Source organism: Cryptomeria japonica, chromosome 9 (genome assembly GCF_030272615.1).
Source record: "Cryptomeria japonica chromosome 9, Sugi_1.0, whole genome shotgun sequence".
In the NCBI taxonomy this organism is placed as follows: domain Eukaryota; kingdom Viridiplantae; phylum Streptophyta; class Pinopsida; order Cupressales; family Cupressaceae; genus Cryptomeria; species Cryptomeria japonica.
Window position 1 is genome coordinate 330,245,433 of NC_081413.1, and position 16,674 is coordinate 330,262,106.

The 16,674-nt window shown below is 37.1% G+C and overlaps 1 protein-coding gene across 1 annotated transcript in view; it reads left to right on the forward strand.

Moving 5' to 3' along the window:
* The window catches only part of LOC131858385 (uncharacterized), a 176,421-nt gene that overhangs the window by 77,264 nt on the left and 82,483 nt on the right, over window positions 1-16,674 (forward strand). The window contains exon 5 of the mRNA XM_059211615.1: window positions 4,173-4,447. Coding sequence (XP_059067598.1) covers window positions 4,173-4,447 — 275 coding nt within the window. The remainder of the gene's footprint in view (window positions 1-4,172; window positions 4,448-16,674) is intronic.

A 16,674-nucleotide genomic window follows, 5' to 3' on the forward strand; every position in this document is an offset into this window, starting at 1 on the left:
GTAAAATCATTGTAAGCCGACATGGCAAGTTGTAAAATGACTCATATATGTATGAGATCATTATAGAACATTTTGTAAGAAGGATATAGGCAAAATTATGCAGACCTAATATGTGAATTATAGGTTAAGGGTTTATGTATGTAGCAGAGCTTAAACCGGTATTGGATCTAGCATAGCAGATGCTAATCTGAAGCAGTACAAGGCATTGGATTAATATAATCCATTTTTGTAAGTCAGTGTGACTTCTTTTTTAATTGAGTAGTGAGCTCTAGGCACTTGGCCTTCCTGCATGTGTAGGCCCCTATTGTAAGAGTAATATTCCCTTATTGGCCAGTAAGCGAATATTGTGGGTCACAAATCCCACCGAGGTTTTTCCCACATCAGGTTTCCTCATCAAAATACTGTGTTATGGTGTGCTTCTCATGTGGTTGTTGTTATTCTTGTTTACTTCATTATTTCTTGTTTACCGGTACACAGTTTTAATATGCTTTTCATGTTTTAAGTCAAGTAAATTTACAAACCGGTCAGATACTGATTCACCCCCCCTCTCAGTATCTTTGGGAATCCTAATCCTAACAATTGGTATCAGAGCCTGGTCCTCTATTTTTAGAAGCCTAACAACTTGAGGAAGATATTGTCACCGGTAGAGATGGAAAACTTAAGAGAACAATTGAAAACAACTCTTTCAGACTATGATACAGAAAAGGTGAAAATAATCAAAATTGAAGATGATCTAAAGGCTGCTCAGGATATCATTCAAGCACTTCAAGAAAATCTTACCATTGCAAGAAATAAGAGAAGAGAACTTTGTGAAAAGATGCAGAATGAGAATGATGAAAAAGAAACTCTTAATGATCTGGTAAACAAGCTAAGACAAGAGATCAGTACAACACAGAATGAGATGCAGGATATGACTATGAGATTTTGCAAAGAAGTTGAAGATAGAAAGAAGAATGAATAAGAATTGACTAGAAGACTAAATGATGCTAGAAATGAAAACACAAGACTAAGTCATGAAAATGATATGTTGAAGATAGATCTAATGCACACACAAAATGACAGAACTAAACTCATAAGATAGAAAGGAATCTTGGAAAGTGAACTAACTGCTGCAAATCATCACAAGGAAAAATTCAAGAAAAGTTCAGAAGAACTTGGTGACATGCTGAAGAATTAGAAACCTAATGGTGATACAAATGGCCTTGGCTTTGAAGTTGGTGAAATCTCCAGTACTACAAACAATCATGATCATAGCAAACCAGTAAGACAACCTATTGCTTACAAGTTTAATGGAAAATGCTTGAACTATAACAAGTATGGTCATAGGGAAAATCAGTGTAGATCTAGAAATTATCAAAACACTAATACACCCATTGGTCAATATTCTAAATGCAAAAAAGTTGGTCATAATTCAGAAAATTGTAGAATGAATGTGAGATGTTATGTTTGTGGAAGATTTGGGCACTTATCTAATCAATGCAGAACACATACCGGCATAGGATATGGGAAAGCTATTCAGAAAAACAATGTGACTTGTTATGCCAGTAACAAGATTGGACATATTGCTAAATTTTGTAAAAGTAAGGCATCACCGGCAAATAACAAAGGTCCTAGTTTGAAAGGTAAAGAAAAATTTGAAGAGGTAAAGCAAGAATTCTCAAAACAATGGATCAAAAAGTCAGATCAGAATGTTGATATGATTACTCCTCCACCGGCAGAACAGTGTAATGCTCCACCGGCAGGAGATTCTTCATCTAACTGAAGAAAATTCTTCTGGGGGTTTAGCAACAAAATGAAAAACATGCTATTATTCCCTTGGTAGATGGTGAGAAGTTGAAATTAATTCTATACCGGCAGATGACTTAAGTTGTGACTTAACCAGCAAGCATTAAATGTGGTAGTTGGCAAAAATAACATTACAAAGAAAGTGTTTTGGCTCTTTTTCATTCACCGAGCATTCAAATCTTCGAGAGCGTGAAAATTCCTGAGTGAAGGTACTCCAAGAAAAGAAGTAAAGCAACCCATCAAAGCATTCATCCTTAAGGAAGATTGAGGTATTTATAGCTATGGCATCTTCATCCACTCCTGAATTTATTGCAAAACCTACTGTTGTTGAAGTTGTTAAGCGACCTAGACCCGTTTTTTAGCTAGTTCTTGAAATTGCTAAGAAAGATGATAGCATAGGTGCATTCTCTCACATCCCTAAAGGAGTAGTATATGCTGAAGACCCTAGAATGTATATACATTGTCAGAAAATATGTATGAGACTGTAATTTGTGATGAATCCAGAAATGTCAAACCTGAACATAAGATAGTAGAAACCCTAGGTTTCACTGAAATACTTAGTATCCCAGATTTACTCAAGGATATCATAAGGATTGTGTTAAGAAGAGTACATGGTGAATTCTTCTGGTTAGACTCTATTCATAAAATCACAAAAGAAGAAGTAAAAGCTATAACAGGGTTACCCTCCACTAGCAATAGACCTGACAAAACTAAGAAGGTCTCAAATGACCTAGTGACAAACCTAACCGGTGCAACATTTGATAAGAGATCTCTAAGGGTAAACGATGTGAAGGATACAAATATCAGATTTATCAGTATGGTCTTAGGTTATAAGGCTACACATGCAAATAGGTTAAACTCAGTTTCTAGCCTATGTATTAAGAGTGCCTATGATATGGTAATGATAATGCAAGAATAGACATATGTAAATGGCTCAAAGATGAGTTGATAGACAATTTGGGTAAGATCAAAAGAGACAAGAAAGGGACATTCAGATTTGGAAACTTACTTGTTTGTTTGATGCTATACATAACCAAACAAGTACCTGATATTGGTGCTAAAGATTTTGGATTTGATATTCCGGTAGGAAAGAAACTATCAGAACAATTAAACAATATGGGAGAGAATAGGGAGAAAAACATAAATGAGCATTTTCAAGCATTTAAGGCTTGAATGAAGAACAGAGTAAGACTAACACAAGCTATTATGGATAAGTATCAAAAGGAAATCTATTTTATAATCAAGAAAGATGAAATTTGGATGGAGGCAGTTATCCCTAGAACCTTCTGGGTAACTAAAATGGGCTATGAGACAGATGATAACATCATAGAAAATTATGCAAAAGCCCCCCTTAAAGCTCATAATGAACCGAAAGAGAAAGTATTTGGTAGTGCAAAAAACATTGAGAGCACTATACAATCAAGGAAAAGAGTTAAGAAGGTAGAAGCAATCGTTAGAAAAGGAACCCGACAGGCAAAGGAAATCAAGGAAGATGTGCTAAAACAAACTGGTATAACTGAAAAGTGAGTTGGAAGCACTTCAACCGGAAATTCACCTTTCCCCAATTGGATCTTCTTTAGAAAGTGACATACCTGTTGTATTCAAGAGAGTTGAGAGGAAAATAAAACCTTCACCGGAACCTTCTCCTACACCAAAAAGGACAAGACAGAAGCAACAGGCAGTAAGGCCTCCGACAAAGAAGATAACTCCTAAGAAGAAGGTGAAAAAACTATTGCCCCCATTGACAAAATTCTTAGTGAAATTACAGAGGATGGTAAGCTGAAGAACATCAATAAAATGTACAATACACTATCAGCTGATGATAAGGAAAGTATAGAGAACAGTGTAATTCTACACTTAGATATATACAAGAAATTTTTTATGCAAATTGTTGATGAAATTCCAAATGACATGTATAAGAGATTAGAAGCTAGAAGATTATCTATTGTTGAACTAGATAAATAGATTAAAATTGAAAAGTTACTGCTAGTGCATCCAGTTAACTCACCTAATGAAATAGACAAATTAATTAGTGAGGCTAACCAAACAGTATTCTCTACTGCTCACCGGCATGTAGCATTAATGGTTGGCAGAGTAACTGAAGTATCTGAGGAAACAACTGATGGATGGGATATTTTCTTTGTGGAGAAAGAAAAAGAGGAAGAATTACTCAGACCTAAAACTATCAGAGTATCAAAAGGACAAAGACAAGGGTAAAGGCAAGGTAGGTGGACCACCAAGTTTAAAAATAACTGACAATATGCCCCCACCTCCTTCAGATACTCCACCAGTAGACACTACTGCAAATCAACTGGCCACTGAGAGTATGGAGACTCTGGTAGAAGATACAAACCCTGAATCAGAAATTTTGTATACTGTAAATGTAGATACTCAGGAAGTAAATGTCGTGGTTGATAGAGAGACCACTGAGGATAAGGAGAAAGATGTGACCATAGAGTCACTAGATGTTGAGGTTGAGTTAAACATAGAAAAACCTACACAGACAGAGCAATCGACAGAGGATACCACTGAGAAACTGGTAGATATAATAGACAAACCATCTGAAGACCTGACTAAGCAAAGTTCAAAGGCACAAACTGAGGAACTGGCAACTGAAATCTCAGAGAAACTGTCTGAAACACATTTGGAGAAACCCAAACCAGTACAGGTTGAAGCACAGGTATAGATAGAGACAGTGCCACTTGGCCAAACTATAAAGCCTAAACCTTTGTTTGTGGAAATGAAAACTCAGACAGACCTACCAGAGGTCGAACCAAACAAGGAAATAACTACAACCAGTAGCATGGCTATTGTAAAAACTGTTGGACAAACATCTGGTACAACTATGACAGAATTCAGACCTACTAATGTAACAGAGGTCTTATTAGATTCAATAAAGAAGATCACATAATGCAATGCACAAGCCTATAAGGCTATTGATGATACTATACCAATTCTTAAATTGATATCACCAAAGTGTAGTGTTGAGAATAAAGATTCTTTAGGTCAACTAGACACATTGTCTAAGTTTATCACCGACAACCTATTAACTGTTGATCAAATAAATGAGGATACATTTAAGGAGAGGATGATAAATGAAAAAGAGAAATTCTTTGAGGATATTGTAAATAAGAACAAGGAGAAAATGGATACTCTATTACCGGAACTTGGAGAAATAATTCTTGACTTCAAGAAACTATACAAGGATACTTGCAAAATAAATGTCTTAACAGAGGATCTTGACAAGGAGATCAACAAAGCTCAAGAGAAGTTAAATAATATTGTTGACAATTTGATTGGAACATCAGATTCATTTTTGGAATTGGAAAAGAAAATTGCAGAGCAGGAAGAGAAAATCAAGAAATTGGAGAAAGACAAACAAGGAATAAAGGATAAGGCAAAGGACTTAAAATGCAGACTTAGTCCAAGACTAGAGTATCTTATTTCCTTGAGAAAAGAAATATCTAAGGCTTTGGTTCCTGGACTAAAGACACCGGAAGAGAAAATGTACATACTCGCCGGTACAGTGCAGAGAACACAAGAGGCAATAAAAGACTGCAAAACATTCAGCAATGGCATAAATTTAGTTTTGACAGATATCTTTTAGATTGTAACCCACCGGTTACAAGAATCTAGGTAGGACACCACTGACACCGAATGACAACCTTTGTCATTGATGTCAAAGGGGGAGTGGTGGGATGAGAAAAATGGTTAGAAGGAAGGGACTTCATCTACTCAGGGGGAGCATACAATTTTGGCAGAATATTTTTTGGATATCATTTTGGACACTTCTATTTTTTTCTCATGAGTGTTGCCATCAATGCCAAAGGGGGAGATTGTTGGCAAATGCACACTCCAATGAGAAATTGTAGGTGATTGAAGGTTTTGTCATTGATGGAAACCTTGCAATCATATAATACCAGCAAGACAGGATATCGACATCGGCAACGACAAACTCTACACTGGCACACAGAACACTGACAGTGAAAGGAAGGATACCGGCACCTTGGCCGATAGGAATTTTGTTTATAATGTATTTTGTAATTAATTGTAAAATCATTGTAAGCCGACATGGCAAGTTGTAAAATGACTCATATATGTATGAGATCATTATAGAATATTTTGTAAGAAGGATATAGGTGAAATTATGCAGACCTAATATGCAAATTATAGGTTAAGGGTTTATGTATGTAGCAGAGCTTAAACCGGTATTGGATCTGGCATAGCAGATGCTAATTTGAAGCAGTACAAGACATTGGATTAATATAATCCATTTTTGTAAGTCAGTGTGACTTCTTTTGTAATTGAGCAGTGAGCTCTATGCACTTGGCCTTCCAGCATGTGCAGGCTCCTATTGTAAGAGTAATATTCCCTTATTGGCCAGTAAGCGAATATTGTGGGTCACAAATCCCACCGAGGTTTTTCCCACACCAGGTTTCCTCATTAAAATACTATGTTATGGTGTGCTTCTCATGTGGTTGTTGTTATTCTTGTTTACTACATTATTTCTTGTTTACTAGTACATAGTTTTAATATGCTTTTCATGTTTTAAGTCAAGTAAATTTACAAACCGGTCAGATACTGATTCATCCCCCCCTCTCAGTATCTTTGGGAATCCTAATTCTAACATCCATTATGTTAGAGGATGTATGGCATATACTGCATATTCCGATTCATGGTGAGAGAGTTGTGTACAACCATGACAATGGCATTGCTAGATTGTGTGCACTATTCAAGTGTGAGATACAAGATTTGTAGATCAGTGGCCGATATGACATCCCTTGGGCCCAGTTAGATTATGATGACATGACTATTGTACTATGTGGTGTTGTTGGTGGTTTGTTGATACCTGACAGATGAGGTCATGGATTTCCAGTGGGATGGGGTAGAGTGCTCCATGATATGATTGTTCATCGACAAGTATATGCGTGGGGTCCATGTCTGCTGGCCATCTTGTATTATCAGATGCATGGGATTGTATATCTTGGATATCGGTCTATCAGTTGTGGTGTGACACTGCTCCAAACTTGGGCATGGGAGAATATTTCTATTTCGAGACCTCTCATTCATGTTGATTTGCAGCCTGGTGAGCCTTATGCTTTTAGGTACACAACAGGTATCAGACATAGGGGTTCAGGTAACACCTTGTATTGGAGACATCAGTTTGACATACTACAACATTTTATTTGGAGACCATACTTAGATTTCCCTGGTTGGGTGGATGACATAGTACACTTGCCTTTCTGTTGATAATAGAGGTATCTGATCGGTAGGACTTTTGAGATGCAACAAATTATAGAGATGTATCTCCCAGGTTGAGTATTGAGACAATTTGGAGAGGTACAGGTGACACCTATTGTTGCTGCTTACTTTGCTCGTGTATCTAGGGAGGTATCTAATTGGGGGGTGTGCATACAACCGCATGTTGCTTCTGCTGAGTTTGATGCTCTTCAGTCGTTACTCTGGGGTTGGGGTAGAGGTGCAGCGGATCCAAGGATGATGCCGGAGTATGATGCATGGTTTTCCAAACATAGGCCGATTCCACTTATTGATCTTGCTGTTTTGATTACAACATAGTAGATTTGCCATCCTAGGCCGAGATTGAGGCTAGAGTTGGGGGAGAGAGCTAGAGGAGGAGAGGAAGGTTGGAGACAAGGGAGAAGTGGAAGGTGCAGTAGAGGATGGAGACGAGGAGGGAGAGCATGAGATAGGAGATGAGGGAGATGGAGACCAGGATGTAGACATTAGTGGGGACACCGAGTCTATCAGTACTGGGGATAGCGATGATTCTTCAGAGTCATCGAGTAGTGAGGATGGAGATGATGATGATGATATGCCAGAGCTAAAGGATGTTCCTATTGTAGAGGGAGGGAGAGGATAGGTGGGCAATGAGGATGATTCACAGATTCTTAAAGCGTAGATTCAGAGCTTGGAGGAGGAGGCCGCTAGACGAGATGTCGAGCAAGAGGCCTACCATGCAGACTACAGTGCTTTAGAGGGATCATCTCTAGAGGGAGAGAGATGATGTAGTTAGGAGAGCTCAGATCACCATGGATGCATATGATCAGCTCTTCAGACTAGTGACAGAGGCACGCGACCAAGCAGTTAGATATTTTGTTGCCACACAGGAGGCTATTTATTATTGTCAGGCTAATGAGAGAGCTAACCCTGAGGGTCAAAGAGAGACTAGTTACAGTGCCTTCATGGGGAGGAGATCGAGTCGATCTACTTCTCAACAGACTAGTAGTGGTGGTGTTATGGGACCACCTCGGCATCGTGGGAAAGGATCCACCTACTGACAAAGGCAGTGTTGGTTGAGACATTTTTGATCATGTTATCTGAGCCTTCGAGCTTGTTTATTATATTCATACACATTATCATTTTTGAGTTATATATATATGATATGCAGTTTTTGGTAGTGATCTATTTATGTTTTGCTTTATATGTATGCTTATATGATGCTATGAGTTATATGATGTATGTCTATTTGAGTCTATATGATTCACAAATGTAATGATTTTTATATGTATGTATCAATGATGCTAATGAATGCAATGGTATCTATTTGAATGCATCAATGAATGTTTATGAATGCAATGGAATCTATTTTTTTTTTATATGATAATGCTAGAACAAATTTTTAACTCTGATGCACTGTGAAGAAATGTTAGTAAGATAATAGAGAGAAGAGATTGATGATAGAAAGAATGTTAGAAAGAATGCGATTTAGAGAGAAAATGAGAAATCAACAAACTATCCAAAAAACACATGAGATGTGAATGAAATTGAAAGAATCATGAACTTGTGTCACATATTTTATTTGTGCAATGTATATTCATCACTGAGCCTTATTATTGAACAATGAATCTTAGCACATCAGGGTATAAGAAACCAAGATGCGAGATATCTCATTGTAGAAACAAACACGTAGCAGATAAGGAGTGAACCCTCCATTCTGGGAATTACACTAGGGGTCGAGGTATGTGTGGTATCCAATTGCTGAATGCTCCTATCACAGACACCCACTAGAGCAATTTCCCTAGAATTTCATCGGTTCACACCACAAACAACAAACCAAGAAGAAGAAAAAAAAAGATAATGCCCATCATAACTCCTCTAGTCACTTGTGACATCCCTGAGTAGCATAGGAACATAATCTATTGCCAAATGATAAAAGATAAAGATTGACCTGAACAAAATTCAGCAGCAATACTGACCTTGTGCCTTCATTCTCAGTTGCTTGATGTGATGGTTGATAATGTCTGATCTCAGAAAGTTGTGGACTGTGTTTAAGACTGACCTATCTGATTTTGAGTGTATCCTCTTCTGTTTAAGACAAGATAATGATCACTTTGATATGTATATGATACGATTGATAAGACAGTTTGATCAGTTGATTGCAGATATTTGACTGGATAGTCATATCCTTTCTTGACCTCATGCAAAGCGTTTGCTAGATATCTGCTAGGGTATTTGTTTCTTGCGAGACATTTTATTGCAAGTTTTTCTGATTGATTGATTTTTCAATTTTTAGTTATTTTCCAGGAGCTTTTTCGATGTTTTTGGACTATGTGGATCGATATTTGAATGTTTTTGATTGATTTTTTTGTTTTTAGGATATTTTCGAAGGACATTATATGATTTTTTGGAATTTTTCAGGACTTTGTACAATTTTTTGGATTTTTTTAGGACTTTATATGATTTTTTGGATTTTTTTAGTTATGCCCCGAGTGTGCAGACCTGTATGCCATGATGATATGCAGAATGCATGTGGAGACAATGAATTTTTGACATGACCTATGTTAATGCAATATGTATGATGAAGATGCATTTCCTATTTGAACAAGGTTAACTATGTTTATTGTATCATTTGTAATACACCAATTGAAATGGAGGTGCAAAACATTTCATAGATAAATGGTCAATTGATCCCTAAGGCCCTTTGGAACATTCAACTCAACACACTTAGTGTCTAGGATTCACAAATGGAGGCATGGAAAACTTCTCCATTGGTTCTTGAAACTTTGTTCTTCTTTTGCCCATGCCTGTGCAGATGAGTTAATTCCTGCTCTTGCGTTCACTAAAGATCCTTAACATCCTATATGACTAGCTACCTAGATTATCCTAACTTCAAAAGCAACTCAAATAGAGCCTTGCTGCCAGCAAGCCTTGAGAGCTCCGATGAGGTTATAGATTTTAATTTCTTAAATATTTCTCCATTGCCAGTAGGCGTCTGTAGCCCTGATGGAGTTACTTGCATGTTCCCATAGTCAAGATTTTTATCTCATTTGTATACATGATATTTCAGTTATATATCATTTCTCTTTTGCCTTGAGAGGGATATTTGGCATAGCTCTTTTTCTTTTTCTTTTCTTGCCTTGACTTGTAAGTAATGAAACCTACTTGGGTGTGATAATTACAATGGCACTGAAGTAAAATTTTAGATTTTTCACTAGTCATATGATCAACTAGGTGTCTAGATTGAATTAGAGATCTTCTTAATATGCTTGACATATAGAAATTGATAGATTGTGGGTTAACAAGTCTCAAATAGTGAAATCACTACCCAACCATAAGTAAAGCATTGTCATAGAGTAATGTTGAAAATGAATGACCTTAGAACACCAAAGACTTCATGTCATAATATCTAAGAAAGGAGATGACCCTTGCTTCTCTTGAATGCAAACGAATGATAAACTTGAACAATTGCCCATTGGAAGAAGTAGGGTTGATTTTACCCACTAGATCTAATCTCCATTGTGAAAATGGCCATGGTGACGTAATGGGTTGAAGATCTTGTGTTGGTGCATGAATGAGGTCTCCATGCATTTGGCATTACTTACATTTCTATACATACTTATAAGTGTCCTTTTCCATAGTTGGCCAGTAATAACCTGTTCTCAACTTCTTTGACAATGGTGGACCACTTTGGTGAGCCCCACAAATTCCATCATGTACTTCCTTTAAAGAAAGTTGTGCTTCATTTTCATCAAGACATCAGAGAAGAGCTCCATCGAACCCTTTCTGTACAAAGTGTCAGCTATAATGGTGTATCTAGATGCCTGACAAATAAGGGTCTTTTTAAAAAAAATTCTGGAAAGATCCGGTGACATGTATTGAGTATGTAAATATGTATATATTTCATTGTACCAAGGTGATTATGGACCCACAATTGCACATATATATTATGTTGGGGGAGTCTCATATACCGGTAGCATCAACTATTCTATGATGAACTCAAACTGAGTTTTGTTAGCAGGCATATTTAGAAGAGATCCTATGGTAGCCATGGAATCTGCTACCTTGTTTTGTATCCTTGGGATGTGTTCAAAGGTAATTTTGTTGAAGTGCTCCTTGTAATCTTCTACCATCTTTTTATAAGGCATGAGTTTGTCATCCTTCGTGTTATAATCATCATTAACTTGGTTTACAATCAATTGTAAATCACCATAGACCTGTAATTCTTGTATTCTCCACTATACAGTTGTACGAAGCCCTATGAGGAGAGATTCATATTCAGCTATATTATTTGTGCATTGGAAATTGATCCTAAATTACTTAGGTATAGAATCCCCTTGAGGGGTGACAAAAAGAATCCTTGCTCTAGATCCATGACTTCTATATGACCCATCAAAATATAATTTCCACATTAAAGATGCAGTCAATGCAAACACAGATTCGTCTGGAAAGTCTATTAGCAATGGGTGACTATCCTATAAAGGAGCCTTTTCTAATTGATCTACTATAATTTGTCTTTTGATGGCTTTTCTATCTAAGTATTCCATATCAAACTCGCTCAGGATCATAACCCACTTAGCCAATCGCCCGGTTAATGTTGCTCTACTCAATATGTACTTGAGTGGGTCAAAGTGTGCAATGAGTTGTACCTTATGACTTAGCATGTAATGTCTGAGCTTTTGGGATGCAAAGATTACTACTAAGCATGCTCACTCTATAGGGGTATAATTAAGCTCATAGCCGATCACAGTCCTACTTATATAATAAATGGCCCTTTCTTTTCCTTTTTCGTCATGTTGTGCCAACAAAGCTCCTAGAGCTGAGTTTGTTGCTGATATGTATAACAATAGAGGTTTTCTCGGAGTAGGTGATACTAACACGGGTGTATTTAAAAGATAATCTTTCATAGCTTGGAAAGCTTCTTGGCATTTTTTTGTCCATTTAAAAGTAACTCCTTTCCTGAGTAAATGCTGGAAGGGGTGACACTTATCTGCCAATTGTGCTATGAATCTCCTTATGGATTTCAATCTTACTTGTAACCCTCTTAGTTGTTTAAGTGTTGATGGAGGTTGAATATCAATGATTGCCTTGACCTTGGTAGGGTCTACAATTCCTCTATTGGACATAATAAACCCTAACAATTTACCTGTTGTTATGCCGAACACACACTTCTTTGGATTTAGTCTGACATTATTTTGCTCCAACTGATCAAATATCTGTGCAAGGACTGTAAGGTGACCTTCTCTTGTTTGTGATTTAACCAATAAGTCATCCACATAATCTTCCATTATGTTGTGGATCATGTCATGAAACAGAGTTGTCATGGCTCGTTGGTATGTTGCTCCGACGTTTTTGAGACCAAATGGCATCACAATCTAGCAGTATGTTCCCCATGGGAATGTAAAGGCCATTTTATGTTGATCTTATGGCGCAATTTTAATCTGGTTGTATCCTAAGAAACCATCCATTAAGGATAGCATTTCATTCCTAGCTGTTAGGTCAACTATCATATCGATATTGGGTAGCGGGAAGTCATCCTTAGGGCAAGCTTTATTTAGATCCCGAAAATCCATGCAAATTATGATGCCTCTTGTGGGCTTAGTCATAGGTACCAGGTTGGATATCCATTCCGCATCGTCAATAGGTCGAATGAAATCTATGACCAACAACTTTTGTAGTTCTATTTTAACTAGTAATGGAATACTCAGATGCATTTTTCTCAATTTTTGCTTGTAAGGTTTAACTCCTGGTATCAAAGGTAAATGATGCAACACTAATTCAGGGTCTAAGCCTGGCATATCTGCATAGGACCAAGCAAAACTGATAGGTCATTTCTTGAAAAAATGAATGAATTTGTCTTTTTCTTCTTTGCTTAGTGATTTTGCTAGGTCGATGTTATGTACAATCTCTCCTTCTGCTATGTTTACTTCTTCTGTTTCTTCTATAAGCAATGCTAAACTTTCTCTTTCAATAGGAAGGTTACCCAACTCACTCTTGCCATTATGGGTGGTTTGATCTTTATCTTCTATTGTAGAGGTACTTTCTTCTCCAAAGTATGTTGTTCTATCCAGGTCTACAACAAACCCTTCTTTGTAATCACCTTGTGGAAATCCCTCTCTGACTTCGAGAAATTCTGCAATTGCTTCACTGTTTTCAAACCAATCCAGAGATGGTTTTCCTTCTTGCCCCCAATAAATCAAGTGTGAATGTACAAGGGGTAAATCATTACTCCCTTCCATAGTAGACTCTAATAACATGAAGACTTGATTGTTTGAATGACTTTGTGTATTTTCATCTTGTATAGACTTTATTTGATACCTTAGTATGACACTTGCTGGTGGGATAGAATCATGGAGTGATAAGAACTCATAGTCATGAGAGTCTGTCTCACTTTCAATGTATTTTTCATCATCTGAGATATCATCACTTATTTCTTCTTGTTCCTGCCCCTGATTCTATTGTAGATTGACTGGTCTTCTTTGGACAATAGTTACCCTTCTTAAGCCTGGTATAAGCCTTTACAATCTTTCTTCATCCGATTTGTCAGGTTGAGACCGAGTCATTTCCCATGGCAGAAGTATTGATAATAACCATGGATTAGATTCATCTGTGGGTATTAAGCCTGCATCTATTGCAACATTAGCTTGTGTTGTTGTGTCGACAACTGTATCATTTTGTGACTCAGTGTTAGGTTCTTGCAGGAGTTGTCTCATGTCTTCTCCATCTGATTTCGCACTAGGCAATGTGGGTACTTGATTACTTGTTTGAGATGAAGATGGAAGCACCTGCGTGGACAAATCCCTTTGTGGTATATAGTCTAACAGTTTCATTGGTCAACTTAGTATATCAAGGGTATGCTGTCTTGCTTCTGTGATATGTGGTACATGCTTGTACCACAATCCTTGATTCCTTGGATTATCATTAGGAACAATAGGCTCTAGTCTTCCTTGTTTCTGTAACCCCCGGCCTGTGGTGCCTTCATATCCATGTCTCTAGAGAATTTTGAATCCATTTCCATACTGATCTATGGGTATTCTAGTTATTGTCATATGATCCTCTTCTCTATATATCCAATGGTTAACATCTTCATTCAGGGATTCTTCTTGTAAGTCACCCCATCTAATGAAAGAGCATGAGTCTGTATATCTGGCAATTTCTTTTCCTTTGTCTTATTTTTGTATGGTATTGTGAGGTTTCCCAAAAGACTTAGGAGAAAGAGACAACTGTTTCCCACTTAAAGTATTTAAAATAGAATACTCTACACAACCCATATCTTGTATTTTTAAGGAGGACGTTGTAGGCATATCCTTTTTTGTTTCTATGATTGTTAATGCCTCTAGTTGTGTAGTGAGAGGTGCTACTTGATTAATAGGTACCTGATTATCCACACTTTCTTTCAAGTAATTGCAATGTTGGAAGGGATTTGGATCACCCTTTATGGTGATTTCAATACCATTATATGGGAATTTGACACACTGATGAAATGTGGATGGTACTGCTTGCATGGTGTTGATCCATGGGTAGACCAATAACATGTTATATCCCAGTTCTCTATCCAAGACTTGAAAAGTGACCTCTATTGTTATAGTTCCTACTTGTACGGGTAATGTTACAATGCCTTTTGACAGACGTTCTTCATCATTGTATGCCTTGATATTTATCCTCTTGGATGAATCAATATGAAATTTAGAATATCCTAGTGCCTTAACTAGTTTTAAAGTACAAATGTTGAGACCGGCTCCTCCATCTATGCGTACTCTTTTGATTCTTCTCTTATGTATGTAAGCTTCCAGATGTAGTGTGTTGTTATGAAGTAGTCTATCACTAGGAATATCTTGTTCTGTGAATGCAATATATGTGCCTTGTGTCAAATTTCCTACCATAGACTGGAAGACATTTTCATCTATATCTCTGTCTACTAGCAAATCTTGAAGTGCTTTGTCCAGTATAGCTCTATGAGTGGGTGAAATACGCAAAAGTTTGAATAATGATATCCGTGCTGGAGTTTTCTTAAGTTCCTCAACAACATTATAAGTCCCTATTGCTAGTGGCTGATTTTGTGGTATTCCTTGTAAAGTTGCCTTTGATCTGTGAGTAACTACTACACAGTCTCTGTCTCTGGGAGTTATGGTGATCGTAGACACTGTATCATATTCTATGTTATCAAGATTTATGTTAAATCCCTCTTCATAGTCTTTATGTGTATGTTTGACATCCATGATGTGTTCTATGAGTTCATATTCAAACCAACCAGAATGAGATGGTTGATCATGCCCCCAATCTCTAAGACAAAGATTTCTATCATCATCATATTTTGGTGCCTCTAATATCATGCAAATTTGGATATCATCTGTGTCAGTGTCTTGATATTTCTCATCTTGATCAAGTGTTTCTTGTGAATCATTGTTTACTATATCTCCTAAGCTAATGGCATGAATAGTGTAGTCGTATGAGACCTTTGTGTAGTTAGCTATATTGTATTGAGTACCTGATGTGGTAGCTTTCCCTTGTCATTCTTAACAAATGGATCCTTAAAGATTGTACGACTTGTGTTTGCTGAGGTTTTATTGGTATCGATTGTGATGTCACCTTGGTCTATCAAATCTTGGACCAAGTTTTTCAACTTGTAGCAACTTGCTGTTTTGTGACCTTTTATCCGATGATAATCACAGAAATCATTATCGTTCCACCATGTGGGTTTGAAAGGACCTGGTTCATATACTCTTATTTCTGGTAAAGTGATCATGTTTGTCTGTATTAACTTTTTAAGTGTTGACTCAATAGGTTCTCCTAGAGGTGTGTAATTCCTTCTTGGAGCATTTACTCTGGGGTACCTTGTGTTCGTGTTTTGTGTAGCATTCACATTTGTTGAAGTAAGGTTATTCTCTGTATGCGGATTTGACGATTGACTCATTCCCAAAGATAAAACTGGTTGAGTTTTGTTTATTGTTCTAGTGTCTACAATACCATCATTGGTCACATTTTTGTTTTTCGACCAAAACTTGGATTTTTCATATTTGTTGGTGTTGCCATACTTAATAAGACCTTGTTCTACTAGTCCCTTCTCACATTTTAGAGCTTTTTCCATGATTTGTTTGAATGTGGTTGAAAATTGCATTTGTATCGGATATTTAATCTTGGGAATCAAGTTTTTTGTGAACATATCCACTTGCTCTATTTCTAGGATAATTGTCTTGTACCTCCTATAGAGAGCCCTCCATCATTGTATGAAGGATGCAAATGTTTTATTCTCATATTGTTTAGCGGCACACAAGTCCATCAAAGTAACCGGGGTTTCAATGTTATGAGAGAAGTTTGCAATAAATTGTTAACCTAATTCTCCCCATGATGTGATGGTTGGTGGTAAATGTGAAAACCACTCTAAAGCCGGACCCCCCAGACTTTTAGGAAATAGTCTCATTAAGTAAGTATCTTCTATTGCAACCTCTATAAATGTTGTAAAAAACTCTTTGATATGGTCTCTAGGATCAACCTTCCCTCGATATCTATCAAATTTAGGTGTTTCAAAATATGGTGGGAAAGGCAGCATGTATAATGTGTGATCGAATGGATAAGGATGTAAGTCCGGTATTGTGTATCTCTTTTTATTGTTACCGGTCTGCATGGTTGTCATTTGTTGTTGCAAATTCT